The sequence below is a fragment of the Oreochromis niloticus genome, linkage group LG23 (assembly GCF_001858045.2).
Source record: "Oreochromis niloticus isolate F11D_XX linkage group LG23, O_niloticus_UMD_NMBU, whole genome shotgun sequence".
In the NCBI taxonomy this organism is placed as follows: Eukaryota; Metazoa; Chordata; class Actinopteri; order Cichliformes; family Cichlidae; genus Oreochromis; species Oreochromis niloticus.
The window spans coordinates 35,075,008-35,089,903 of record NC_031986.2 but is presented as its reverse complement, the minus strand read 5'-3'; the positions used below and the strand labels follow the sequence as shown (position 1 = coordinate 35,089,903).

At 44.4% G+C, this 14,896-nt stretch overlaps 1 protein-coding gene across 3 annotated transcripts in view; it reads right to left on the bottom strand.

Moving 5' to 3' along the window:
- Window positions 1-14,896, bottom strand: part of sema6bb (sema domain, transmembrane domain (TM), and cytoplasmic domain, (semaphorin) 6Bb) — a 123,468-nt gene that overhangs the window by 58,261 nt on the left and 50,311 nt on the right. For all 3 annotated transcript variants that reach the window (XM_025902989.1, XM_003451351.5, XM_019351927.2), the window contains exons 2-5: window positions 9,364-9,491; window positions 8,090-8,204; window positions 210-270; window positions 6-68 (exon numbers count right to left, since the gene is read on the bottom strand). In XM_025902989.1, coding sequence (XP_025758774.1) covers window positions 6-68; window positions 210-270; window positions 8,090-8,204; window positions 9,364-9,491 — 367 coding nt within the window. The remainder of the gene's footprint in view (window positions 1-5; window positions 69-209; window positions 271-8,089; window positions 8,205-9,363; window positions 9,492-14,896) is intronic.

Below are 14,896 nucleotides of genomic sequence, written 5' to 3'. Positions count from 1 at the left end.
CTCACCTCATGTTTGCCCTTCATCCTGCAGATCCGGATGTCGTTCTTGTTCGACTCCCACGTTCTTTTCTATAAATGAAATGAAGCACGGATAAATACTGCTGCTTAGCCTGGCATTTCTCTCGTGGAAAATGACATTTTCCAGCTTGAAGTGACATGCACACCTAAAAGGCTGTAACTGCTATGTGTGTCTGCTAAGAAGGTGCTTACCTTGTTGTAAAACATCTCATCTCCTGCAGTGGTGTCCAGCTCCACACGAAAAAGGTCATCCCTGGAGAGGGAGACACAGAGAGGGAGTTAGACAGCACAGCTCCATCTAAAGCTAGCAGCAAGGCAACATCGGCTCCCTCCTAACGTGGATTCTTTTGCTAGCTTGGGTTAGCGCGTGCCGATGCAAATACGCTTTAATCATGAGTACATCATCTGCATTTGTAACCTGTGTTTGCTTTGTGTATAATTTAGCCACAGCACATGCAGCTATGACGCAAACACACACAGAAATGCTGTTTATTCATTTAAAGTTGATAAGAGCAACAGAGATTAAGGAAGAGCTTTACAGTGTCTTCCATTTGTCCCAATATATACAGAAAAACGGCACCCAGCTGCAAGGCCCCAAATTTGGCTTATCAGTCTTTTTCAAAGTCCTAAAATTGAATTAATGGATGTTTTAATCAAGTTGTTACACTGATGCTTTCACGCCCCCACACACTGCCCACACGTGGTCCAAAACCCTAACACCATGCATGTATTCATGACTTCCCAAACACTGCTTTTTTGCACTCTTAGTCTGCTGTTTGCAGTAACCTTGAAAAATGCCTCCTAAACCAGAGTTAGGCTAAGAAGCTAACAGCTGACGTTTGCATATTGATGAGGGCCAGGACGGATCTGAAGCACGGGTTTCTTCTGAAGTGGCTAATCTGTAAATCTGCCACAGCCATGTTAGTCCTGCAGTATCGATCCATCTCTGACCCAGCTCTACCTTCCATCTGTGCTGCATGATCTCTCCTAATTTCTTTCACAGAAGGCGAGGCGCACAAGTGCTTGCTCATGTGAGCTGGAGAGCGTGTATCTGTGTGTGTTTGCATCTAATTTTACCGAGAGAGGCGGCTGTGAGAATGCGTGCTTGATAAGAGCCCAGGTAGGCCAAGAGCCAGCAGGTCACCCCTCTTCTGAATAATTTATCTTCACTTCCTGTTGCTGTGTCAGAATATTACAGCCCTTTCAGCACAGCAGAGCGGGAGAATTGTTAAGTGGAGAAGAAGTGCAAAATCACCAAACACTGGCTTGGTGTACCCCTGCTTAACAGGTCAAAGTTTAAGCATCCTCAAATCAGCGGAGAGGGCTAGAGAGTGAGACGTAATCTCATCCAGGCTGCTTCAGCATCGTCTCGGCATGATGAATACAGCAAAAGGCCTCTGAGTCGGAGGGGCTGGCAGCCAGTACTGTGTTTCTCGTAGTGCAGAGCATGAGGAATTATTTACACTGCTGCTTCTCTTTCCTTCTGCACTTCAGGTTGTTCGAATGACGCAAAGCCTGGATGCTTTTCTTTGTTTACATGCGCGTTAGCCAGTTTCTGTGTGCTGCTTGTGACATAAGGTTAGAGTTAAGGGTGTGCAAAGAGTTCACATTTATGTTGCAGGATGTGTGTTAAGCCTTCAAGTCGCCTCAACCCTTTGGCTTCATAGGTTTTCCTGAAAGCACAATCAACAAGTGTCTCTTTGTAGCCTTATCTACGTGTACGATACCCACGTGCCGGAGTTATTATTTTAGAAATGCCTCCAAACCTTTTGACCTGGTAATTCAAAGTCAACACAGGCTCAACCGAAACCATTTTCTTACTCAACCAGCTCATGAACTTTCTACAAACACCAGCAGGCTCAAGGTCGAGACCTCTCAAATTGCCCTCTTGGCCAGGTCTCTCTTAGAAAAGAGATTTGAATCTCTACTTGGATAAATAAAGGATAACTATGTTTTTTCTTGCCATAGCTGCAGTGTTGTGCTGCTTTTCTGAGTGAAAATCCAGTGTGCAGCAGAAGTTGCACCAGTGAAGGAACAGAAATGGAGGAACTGACACCGACATTAATGACTGAGAGGAGTTCGGTGTAAGTATGCGAGAGGGGACATCAGGTGTCTGCAGACCACATCCAGACATTAAATTTAGGACATTTGGCTATCCAGCGGCCAAAATAAGCATGCAGATAGATAATATTATGGCTCCACTATGACTGACACCCTCAATCTTAAGCACGAGCCTCCGGTCATGGGTAGTTGTGCGCCTTCTTCTCTGCAGCGATACAATCTGCAGATGCAGTTTGGCAGAAAGGAAACAGTTCTTAAATAGAACTGCTCAAAACAAGGTTTGGGCATTTATTTGATATCTGGTTGCTGATGAGGTGTTTGAACGCCTCTTAGGGCGAGTGTCATCGACAGATCTATTTTATTCAGCATAAGGCAGACAGAGATATCTCCAAAACAGCGTTCAATGGAAAATCAGCACTACGGTCTAAATGAACTGAACTGTGCCTTGAAGTGTACTCAAGTCTTTTGAGTGTGATGGAGAGCGACGGGCGTCGCTGTTCCACCGTACAGCAAAACCGAGATAGCTGCTGGAAGCTGAAAAGCAGTTCCTGTTATTTTCATTCATTTTTCATGTTTTTGGTAACGTGGTGAGGTGATCCTGAGAGTTGCACTCTCAGCCTTGTTTACCAGAACTTGCAGAAGAGAGCGCATAACTCCCATCTTGGCTTCATTCCATTGGTTGCTTGTATGTCTTAGAGCTCATTTTAAAATTCCAAAGTTTGTTTTTAAATGCTTAAACGGTCTTGCCATCCTTACTCACCCCCGGGTTCTCAGGTCAGCCCTAGAGCTGCTCCTGGAGGTACCAGGGTCCAAGAGGAAGCTCAGAGGGGACAGGGCCTTCTCTATGGCTGCTCCTAACCTCTGGAATAACCTGCTCTCTGCACATTAGCGAGGCCGCTTCATTGTCCATTTTTAAAACACGTCTTAAAACTAGTGCTGTCAGCTTAATCTCGTTAAGATGACGTTAACGCTATAACCTCATTAACGCGGCAAACCTCCGTTAGCGAGTTATCGCGAATCGCCCCGTGCGTGGGGCTGCATGGCGTCAATGGGTTAACGAGCAGTTATAGCGTTAACATCATTTTAACGAGATTACCGCTGATTTATGCTGACAGCACTACTTAAAACCCATTTTTATTCCTTGGCTTTTAACACAGTTTGACCCTGATTTTCCTGCTTTAATTTAATCTAATGCACTGATTTTATTGTTTTAATTTAATTTTAATTATTATTATTTTATTTTATTATTATTATCATTTTTAAACTTTATTTAATGTGCCATTTTTTTGCCATGTCAAGTGTACAGCACTTTGTTTCCAGCCTGGACTGGTCTGAAAGTGCTATATAAATAAATTGGTTGTTTGCTTCACATGCTAAACTTTCCCTTCCGGCCTCAGTAGAGTGTCTCCCTGTCTGACTGCCACAAGCTACCTGACCTGTTCACTTCAAGAGTCACATTAGCGGGCTAACACAGTGAAAGACATCCAGACTGGCAGCAAGTTAGCACTTCCCACTCCAGGTAATGCAGAATGTGCAGATAAAACACACGCACATACACACAGACACACACACACACGCCTACGCGCACAAAGTCTGACAGCACAAACATCTTACAAGTGGAACGGTTATTCAAGAGTTCGAGTCATTCCTTCAGTCATGCTGTCAATTGGTAAACTCTCCAATTGGTTTATGTTTGTGTGGATTTGCCTGTTGGATCTGACTCGGGGCTGAGGACCACAGGATCCACAGCTGCTCGTCTTAACAGCAATGAAATGGGGCTTAACGCAGCAAGACTCTTACTCCACTTGGCACCAGTCAAATACAGAGTTTACTTTCATTTAGCAAGGATGGGAAGAGGACACGGAGAGGTAGCAGCTCTCAGCGGGCGTCTGGGGCAGGGATTTAGCAGTGCTTGCAGTCAGAGGAGCAACTATGCTAATGGCGACAGGATTTGGGGATGAGTGAGGCGTCTTATCAGGCCACGCACTCTGTCGAAGCTTCTGGCAGTCATACCTGCCACCACAGGTACTTATTCATACAGTGTACATTTTAAAACTCAGTCACCCTGCTGGGCCGTCTCTGGCTCACAAATGTGTTTGCACATGGATCTATTTCTTTCCAGGCTGATCGTTTACCGCTAGGAAGCCACAAACACTATTAGCCACTTACAAAAAGATAGAAATATAGTCTTGAAACTTTCTCTCTGCTCGCCTCCCCCGCTGCCCCGCCTGTAAGCTTAGTATTTTCTCATCATCTGGTTGGTTGAGACATTCAGATCAGATTTCTCCTCCTGTTCAGGAACAATTTCTACAGCTGTAAATTCAAATTAATTTTTTAAGTGTTTCATGGCCGTTTGTTATAAAGCAGACCTTCAGACTGCAGTAGCTATAGTTGTCTGTGGGAAGTTTTATTGCCCGGCCGTGTGCATGTGTGTGCTTATAGATCCTCCCGGTGCAGACAGAATGGCTGGAACCAAGCTACATAGTTTGATATATTTACTACCAAGTCTCAGCAGTGAAGTTAGACCTGCTGGAGGCCAGGGACTGGGTCATTTCCTGGACGACAGCGGCGTCTCTTATTGGAAACCGCTTCAATCTTCCTTCCACTACAGCAAATAATCAGCACCATATGCAGAAACTAACTGTGTCTCCTTCTTTCGGGATGTTTCAAACTGCGTTAATTTCTGGACAACATGGACAGTAAATCTTAACGTGCATGCTCTTTTTTTTAGCTCGGTTGCTTCAGGTCGGCTCCTGAATGGCGCCGGTGGAGAACCAGATGTTGCACAGCAGTGGCGCAGCTGAGGAGACTGGCCTTCCGGCCTTTCTGACCACCGGGGCTACTATCTCTTCAGGATCACTGCCTTCAGCAGACTGACAGGCATATGGGGACCATCATCACACGGGGAACAAACTAGAAATCACTCGACTTGATATTTGTCAGCTCAAATATCAGCCCTCACATGCAGCTACTCCAGAGGAGAGAGCGACAGCTAAACGAACACGTTACTAGCTAGTAATAAAACGATAACATGCGCTCAATCTTTCTGTCTTAACGTTTACAGATGGCACGCAGCACGCCGTGGCTTGTGGTTATCTTTTCAACATGGCTGCGAGGCTATTCCGTGCAGGCCTACATAACATTTCCAGGTGCTCAGTTGTAAAGTTCCTGTTTGAGAAGGACAACTGCTACCGTGGTGGCATCGTGTTGCTGTCAGACACCTTTTGCTCTAACAGATGTCAGAGTAACACAAAGCAGCTGTGCCAGTCTGCCAGGTTCCTACCATCTCAGAGGTCTGCCTTGTAACTATTAATTTATTTGTCAATAAACGTCTTTTGGAAGATTAATAATACATGCTAAAACCTGAGGGGAGACGCTTATTACCCTGCGAGCAAGCTAATCTGATTTACTCCTTGCTAACTTCATGTGTGTCCAAGCTGTCATTACAACAGTATCGTAGAATCAGGTGCCGCGTGTTTGACAGTTTTGTTTTATAGGGTTCATTTGAAAGGCGAGACACTTCAGGAGAAAATTACATCTGCTGTTTAATAATTACACATCGGGGGCGGCGGTGGCTGTGGACGTAGAGCAGGTCGTCCACCGGAGGCGGCTCGATCTCCAACTCCTCCAGTCCGTGGTCAAGTGTGTGTGATGGATAAAAGTGTGAAAACATAATATAAAGTGCTGTACAAATGTGTGTGTGAATTAGAGTGCTTTAAATAGACAATAAGAGAAGTGTAATATACTATAAATGTCAATGTATTTACTGTTTAATTTGCTGGTGTGAAACCAGTACATGAACAAGCTAAACGCATTTAATAGGGAATCGTAATGTAGGTGTTTTTTGATCAGTGTGAGGTTGGCATTAATGGTTATAATGAAGAAAATGTCATATTCTGGTAAGAAGTAAATAAAATAATCGATATAGAAAATTTTAAAAGTGTTCTAAAAACATCAGTTCTCACACCTCTTTAGCTATTTCTATTCTAATGTTTTACTGGTCATGTTCTGCCGTCGTTGTCCAAATGTCACCAGTTCTTCAGTATTTATGTTCCTATGCTGTGCGAGTGGACTCGAGGCTACTAAAAGCTAGTCTCCCGATACTTTTGGCTGATCGCTCAGGATCCACCGAGTCTCTTTAAGTCTCTCAAGAGACAAAGTATATCAAACAGAGGCTAATGGTCCAAGCAGGTCCCACAAGCTACACATCCTGGGCTTTGTGGTGCCATGTTTCACGGGTCAAAAACTATTGACTTTTTTTTGTGTGTTAATGTAACATCTGGGTGTACTTCAGCCTCAGCTGTACTTGCACATTTCCTCTGAGATGAATCCTGATGTTAGCACTAAGGAGTATCCACACGGGGAGTGATTTGCTTGTGGCGTCTGGGTGCTCGCAGACATTTCAGGTGCCGGTTGTTTAGCTAACCATCTGTTGTATTCACCACGCTGTCACGTGTCCATCACTGCCCTGCACTCTCACTGGTGTTTGCTTCAGCTGTTTGGTACTGCCAGCTGCTTGTTCGTAATTACTTTCTTGAAGTTGTGGAAGGTCTGCACCTCATAGTGGTTGAGTTTCTTCTACTGGTTATGAATTTAAATATTTTGTACAAAATATATTGTGTATAATTTATTTAACAATAAATTGGGAATAAAAACTGATATGTGTACGTTAAATATTTTCTGAAATGCGAAAGTTTTTGGTGCCCAGGTCAGCTCAAAGCTCTGGCTAACATCAGTAGGAGGCAATGAAGCATCCACCTCTCCAGGAGCTTCTTTGTGAGTCCAAACTGGATCGATGAATCTGTGACATGAAATTCGTCTTTGTCATTAAAGTTAGACTCTAGTCCAACATTAGCTGGAATAACATGAGCTTAAAACCAGCTATTGTTGTTATAGCCAATTCTTTGTCCGCGGTATAGACGCCGGAGGGTCATGTGTCTAATCTGCATGTTGTCTTAGGTTAAATCTCTGATTTTGGCTCTGGAGATGAGGCTTCAGGTGAGGAGGAAGAGGATGAGGTGGAGATGAGGAAGATGACAGCAGTGGTGGAGGAGGAAGATGGAGAGGATGTGAAAGAGATAATGAGAAAGACATGATGAAAGTTGAAAGAGCTACTTTTTGTTTTTAAGTGAAAACATGGACGCTTTTCTGTAGTTCTTTAGGCAAATTTAGGAATTCTCAGGAATGTGGACCATGCTAATGGAATGCCGCTGGGATACGGAGGGTTAACCGTCTATGGTTTATTCACCACTTTGCTGCTTCTCGCTTCCTGTCTGGACACAGCTGAAGTTAAACTTGCTCACTTTGAGTCAGAAGTGTATGTTTCACACGTATGAAGTCACCAAATGTCACTCACTTTCCGTGAGGCGGTATCTGGTCGTTACATCAATGCAAATTGCTTCCTGTGACGATGGCGCTTGGTGATGTGAGTTACTTGGTAACACATATAGTGATAACAGGCAGTCCAAGAGATTTTAAAACCCCAGGTAAGTGACATAACATACATTAGTATATACACTGATCGGGCAAAACATTATGACCATCAAGGCAGTCTCCATGGATCGGACTGAGATCTGGGGAATTTAGAAGCCAAGTCGACACCTCAAAAGCAACGTTGTGCTCCTCAATCGTTCCTGAACGATTCTTGCTTTCAGCACATTATCCACAGTGATCAAGGAGCACCGTTCACCTCTGTTCCTTCATTGGACCACTTTTAATAGATACTGACCCCTACAGACCGAGAACACCCTGCAAGACCTGCAGTTTATAAGAAGCTCTTGCAAAGTCGTATAGCCGTCACAGTTTGGCCTTTTGTCAAACTCGCTCAATTTTCCTGCTTCTAACATCAGCTGTGAGGACAAAACATTCACTTGCTCCCTGATATATCCACCCACTAACAGGTGCCACAATGAAGACATAACCAGTTATTCACCTCACCTAGCAGCAGTCAGAATGGTACGCCCGATCGGTACATCTACACGTGTGTCTGCATGTGTGTGTGGGTCGCGTACCTCGCTCCGATGTAGAGCGTCCGATTGACCTGCAGGATCCTCTGGACGTGCAGAGGCTCTTGTCTCAGCCACGTTTTGTGCGGTCGGCCCAGAAACACGGGGTATCTTCTCACCACTGTCAGAAAATCAAACAGAATGGCTTCTCTGAAACGGACATCCATCTTTGCCAAAAGTACTCAGCATAAAAGTGGTTTTGTGTTAGTTTGTTTTGACAGTTCAGCCTCAGTAACAGGTATTCAAGGTGAAGTGGAGAAAGCATTTGAGATCTGCATTTGAAAGCACAGCCGATGCGCTACATTAAACGTACCGAGACACGGAGGGGAGCGTAGACAAATAATCTGAAAATGAAAGATGTCTGAACTGCACCTCATATGTCATTATATTCACAAGTTTTTGTTTGTTGGCTGATTGAGATTCACTTTTGATGGATGGACAGAAACAAATATCAGAAAGGTAAATGATCAGTGCTGTACATCGAGGAAGAGGAAGGGAACTGAATATGGAAGCAATAAAACATTTCCAGTCATGTTGTACCACAGATGTGTAACAGCTACATATAAGATAATGATTTATAAGGAAAGCTGGTATATTTACCAGTATTTCTATATGATATTTTTTCATGTACTCATCACAGTCTGATTTCTTCTTTTCATTTCTATATTTTTCTTCTTCTACTTCATTCCTATCCTGTATGTCTTATCTTTGCTCCAGTTTCTGCATCACTCTGACCCGCTGTGATTGGGCCTCAGCCTTCTGTTTCCGCTTATACCTGCTGTAAACCACAGCTGTTGGATCTAGTGCAGCCTAGCCAATAGGCAGCACCCGGTAGTCAGACACGTCTACGCTCAGCTGTTCGGTATTGATACACTGAGAAGGGCCTGGACTTAGCTGGAAAACCACCGGTCAATATTATTGAACTGCAGTCAATCTAGGTCAGGGCTAAGCCGGAGACTGGAGAGCCGATACGGAGCCACAGTGTCTGAGCGTTCGAGGGGCTGCATCTCTCAAGGGTCTGAGCTCATGTGTGGGAAAGTCACGAATGCGAGAGCCCCTTCCACGGCTTCGGTCTCATTCCCGAGCGTGACCCCACGCTTCAACGCGTTTTGTGTGAAATCTCCACAGCCACCATCGTGACCTTAACCCTTCGCCGTAGCCTCCCCCCTCATTCATCACCATGCGCATTTGGCTGTAACCCAACACTTCACATCATGTCGTGGGTGAGAGAAATGCAACGGAGGAAAAGGGAGTAGGAGCGAGAAAGTGAGGGGTCAAACCTTCTGTAGGGATGAAGTTCAGGGGCCCTGGTTCCTCCGGGAAAGCTGAGCTAGCCGTTCGCAGCAGCCAACACAGCAGGAAGAAGTAGGAAGGTGCCACAGCTGCCATAGCAACCCAACTGCAGAGTCTGTGGAAACAGAAAAAGGGAGAACTCGGGTGAGTTGCAGTAGACACATTCACTAGCAGGCTAGTTCTCTCCAGTTCATCTTTGTATTCACACAGCATCTGCGTCTCCGTCCTGTCGGGAGGGGAGATAAACATCTGCTCGGAGTGACGGATTAAGTCATCCACTCCAGGAGAAGTGTCCAGTCAGCCACCTCTCACTGTGGCATCACCACATCGAACATCACATCACAATGACACATCCAAATCCTACGGGAAAGAGACATCAGAGGAAAAAGAGAGGGTGACATCCTGTCCAAGACAGAGGACAACGTATGTCCCATACACCGATCGATAAAACCCTCTGTGGGCATAAAGGCAGAGAGACGGGCTCGATACACGTCACGTATTATCCAGTATGAGAGACAGAGAGGGAGAGAAGTGGTGGTTTACTTAAATGAAATGCTTTCCAGTGACGCAAATCATTTTTCACCGGGCAACACCGAGACATGTAGGTCTAGAACGTAATTCATGTGGAAATACAAATGATACCCAAATGAAGTTAGCCTACACAATCCATCTGCAAAACGATGGCTCCAGCACTTAGCCTCGAAGGAGGAAAGCACTCAGAATTGATATCGACTTAAACCGCAAACCTCAAAAGGTATGACGAGCTGGCTACCCCCCCATCTCTGTTTGTGAGACGGAGCTGCCAGAGAGAACTTTATAAAGTTGTTATAGTCTTAAGGTCTGACTCATCTGTAATTATAGTAAATTTCCTGCCTTGCAATAAATTGTGTTTTCAAAGGAATTCCACAGAAACACTGCAATTTACAAAGCCCCACAGCTCCACACTTATCTCATGGCGTCATTTGCTTTGAAAATCTCGCGGGGAGGCAGTTCCCTCCCACCACCACTGCAAACACAAAGCATTTTCTTTTACAGTCATGCACAATTGCAACATCTAACAACACCTGACATTTGAATCTGGATTTCTTTATGCAAAATGCTTTAACATTTGCCTGTGGTCACAGGCGCGCACGGTGTAACGCTGACTGTACAGTGTTGTTATATCTGCTGTTGTCTCCATCAAAGGGCATCGGTGATGCTCATTTCCACCTCCATGTTTTTATAGTTGACTTTTACTAGAGTAACTTGAGTGCATCATTCCCAGTTAAAAAAGCAAAGTCATCACGCCTCAGTTCAGGTGACGGTGAGCATCACCTCTTCCCTTCTGCCAGTGCCGAGGCTCCAAAAACAAACCTCCTCAAAAAATCCCCATCCTTCATGAGAAATGTCAACTTTTCAGATTCATTCATACTCATTAAAGTCCCGATTCAATCCAGAATATGAGAGCGGACAGCCGTCTTTGTCCTATTCCATTTATTTTAAATCAGTATTGTGGCAACAGCTACATTTTGTTGCCTTCCACTTCTTAACTTACTATAAAAAACAGATAAAATGATCACAAAATGTATTTTATTTGATTTTTTTTTAACCACAATCATGACAAATGTGACGCATATACTAACACCAGCAAATAAGAAAATACTACATTTCCAAAAACCTGCAGTCATGTGATACAGAAAGCCCTGCTAATCAAATTCATTTGATTAAGTGTGAGCACCTCTATTAAAGCAGCGTCTGCAGTTTGTTGGTCTGTATGTGTTAAAGCAATCTTCCTAGAAGGGGACGTCTGTGCAATACTCAGAAACAAGAACTCAAACTGAGACTGTACAGGCCTCAGTCAGCCTGTTAAACTTAGCGTTCATCATCAGTACAATTAGAAACAGACTGAACAAGTGTGGCTTATTTGGAAGGGTTACCAGAGAAACACTCTTCTCTCTAACACAGGGGTAGGGGAACTCCAGGCCTCAAGGTTTTAGATGTGCCCTTGATCCAACAGCTGATTTAAATGGCTAAATTACCTCCTCAACATGTCTTGAGGTTCTCCAGAGGCCTGGTAATGAACTAATCATTTGATTCATGTGTGTTGACCCAGGGTGATCTCTAAAACCTGCAGGACACTGGGCCTTGAGGCCTGGAGTTTCCCACCCCAGCTCTAAAATGAGCACAACAGCACGGCTTAGATTTGTACAAAACACAAGTCTTCTGGAACAATGTCCTTTGGACCTACGAACCAGAGTGGACCTGTTTGTCCATGATGCACAGCAGCACATTTGGAGAAAACCAAACACCTCATACCGACTGTGAGCATGGTGATGGGGGGATGGTCTGATCTATATAAATAAAACTCAACTGAATATCTCCTCTGTATATCTGGAGTTCTAGAGTTAAATGCGAGGCTAAAGCTTGGACTAAACTGGGTCATCAACAGGACAAAGATCCAAGCACACAGCGGCAAACCTCCAACACAACGGCTGAAAAAGAATCGCTGGCGGTGGACCTTCAGAGCCCTGCGCATAAACGAATGCTGCAAACCTCAACGAGCTGAAGCAACGCTGAGAAGAAGCGTCTCCCAGATGTCCTCCACAATAACGTGAGAGATAAATTCACACAGAAAACCATCGCTGCAACTTACTGCTGCTAAAAGTTGGTCTACAATCATGCGAGTACCTATGTGGTAACCCAAACATCATCAGCATTTCAGTGGACAGCACAGTACAGGAGGCTGTGGAGGTTTTTGTAAAACTAACCAGCAGTTAGTTCACTGTAATGTTTGTGTTAATGAAAGAGAAAAGGCTGCACGAGCCTCGGTTTGTAGTCACCGTCAGTCTCTCTCCTACACACGCCCTCTTTTTCCTGAAGGATACAAACAGCCATTGTGCAGCCCATCTCTTTAATGGAGTCTCAGACATAACCTTATCGGGACATATAATCTTTATGGGACATTTCTCAAATTCCCCGCTCTGACATCAGAATAAAAGTGAAAGGAATGCTAATTACTCAACACCCACAAGCAAATTACGGGAGACGAAGGGGAAAAGAGTCAGAGGGAGAGGAAAGGAGGTCACGGGGTAGAGAGAAAGAGAGAGAGATGGAGTGGGAGATAAGTGGGAAAGAGTAAGAAACAGGGAGAAGATGAGAAGTCAGGAAGCCAGTATATCCAATCAGAGATTCTATTGTTTCTGCTATTAATAATGTATGAATAAATGCCAGGCGGTATGCATTCGATTAGTATAATTAGACACCCAGGGCTATACAATTTCATTGGACAGCAGAATAAGTAGGTACACCAGTATTAAACCAAGTGTGTGTGCGTGTGTGTGTGTGTGTGTACACGCAAATGGTTCTGAGCCAAAGCATCTCCGTAATTATGACAAATGGCAACAGCCAGTCCATTCAGCAGCATCGCTGCACGGTACAAGCTGTACAGTGCTATGCCATTATCATTGAACCAAGCATACTACAAGTCACATATACATTTTGCCATTTGTAGGAGACACTAATCCGAAACATTCAACCCCAGGGTGCTATAGCGCTCCGTGTTTAAAATTAAAATGGCAGTAGATGTCACTGAAGTCATATTGCAGTTGGCACATCGTGTGGACTCCCTGGATTTTAAAAAAAAACCCTACACTGTCAGTGGAAAATTGTCAGCTCTTGCACCGCGGGGGTACTGTTGCTTCCAGTGTTGTGACACATAAATAAATACAGGGACTGAGCTGGATTGTGGGAACAATCCCAAAAGCCCTTCTTGGGTGCCAAGTAGTTAACACAGATAGCAAATGACAACTGTGGAGGAAAAACGCAAACATTAGCTGGTCAAGCTTACAGTAAGTCCGAGTCCTCTCAACTCAGCAGCACAGCCGAGTTTCCGCAGAGTCGTCGGTCTGTGCGACTCAGACTCCGTCTCAGACCGATTCGATTGGGTTTTTAGGCAGGTCATTTTCAAGCTGTCAAAAAGGTGGGGACGGGGTGGTGGGTGTAGTGTTTAGGTATCTCCCCTGAGCTCATCAACGCCGACCCAGAATGATTTCCTCTGTGGTTGACTTATATAACAAATCACCAGCCAATCAATGATATCTACAGTCTTAAGCAAAGCCCTAATGAAGACTAATGTCGATCTGATAAGGACTCAAGAACACAGACTTGAAAGAGGAGAGGAAACACTCAGACGGGGAGTGTCGAGTTGGATGCTGGTTATAGATAGATACTGACCCTCTGCTGCAGGGGTCTGGGTACTTTGCATGCAAATAGAACACCTCCTCATCAAATGAAGACGCTAATATGCTCTGAAATGCTTTTGTCACTTATTACCGTTGCCATGGCTCTCGCTTCCTCCTCTCCTCGGTTCAACTTTTCTTCTTCCCTTTACCATCTCGTTATGCTCTCGCTTCTCTCCCGCGCTGCCTTAACCCCAGTCTTGATGATGTGCATGTTCTCATTGTGCTTCTATCGCACAGCTGTGAGGTACTCGCGCTAAAAATTTGGATGAAGAGTTGAAAGAAACCCCAGATTATGCGTGTCCTAGATATAGCGAAAATGGTAATGAAATGGAGCGGTATTAATGGGAACACAGCGGTGGTGGTTTGGGTGTTTATGATTGAAATATTTAACAGGGAGGGTTTTGAGTATTATGCAGGGGTATCAAACAGTACTCAAGCAGTAGTCTATAATATAATCCTTTTTCACACTGGTCGCCCGGCATTGAAAAGCCTGCAGAGGAAGAAGGAACACAAATGCGATCTATTTCGACTCAAATCCTATTATTGCCATTTTATGAGGCAAATTTTTCTTTACGCCAAAAATGTGGTGTTTGCAGGTAATGCGTGTATTTTTCTGTAATAGCAGTGGCTCATGTGATTACTTTGGCATGTGATGCACGGGAAACGCTCAGTAACTGACCCACAAAGTATAACCTAGCTGCGTGCTTGTATGGTATTTCAGTTTCATTGCTTCCATCAACAAACTGGAGACTTTATACACTCCCCGCTTAGCACCAAATACCAGCAGGCTGGAGGAGCAGCTGAAAAGCCAGATATTTACTTACTGTAAGGAGTTAGTGGAGAACAAAAGCAGGGGATGAATAGTGGATGTACTTGATGGTGGACAGGAACACTACTCCATATAAACACTCACTTTCTTCTGCTCTGCTGGTGAACAACTTTTTTCTATTTGCAAGCTGCTGCCCTCATGTTAGCACTAAAGCTAACACTAGCGCTACCAGTGCCAGAAGCTTGTTTTCGTTGTGAATAAAGGTCTGCAGATGTAACTCAGGGGAGACCACAATAACCTGAAGGCTTTAGCAGAGAAGTAACTTGTGTTAGAGGAGACACACACATGTACCAAAAGACTTTGGGTCTTAAAACACTTAATAACTTTGAAAGAGGGATTAATGTTCCAAGAAGTACTCCTTCGCCTCAGGGCGAGCTCCACCAAGTTGACCTTCAGGGTTTTGTACATGAGGCTGCTGCTACATGGAAAAGGATATAAAGCATGCAGCAGAGGATTTTGTGAATGTTCTAC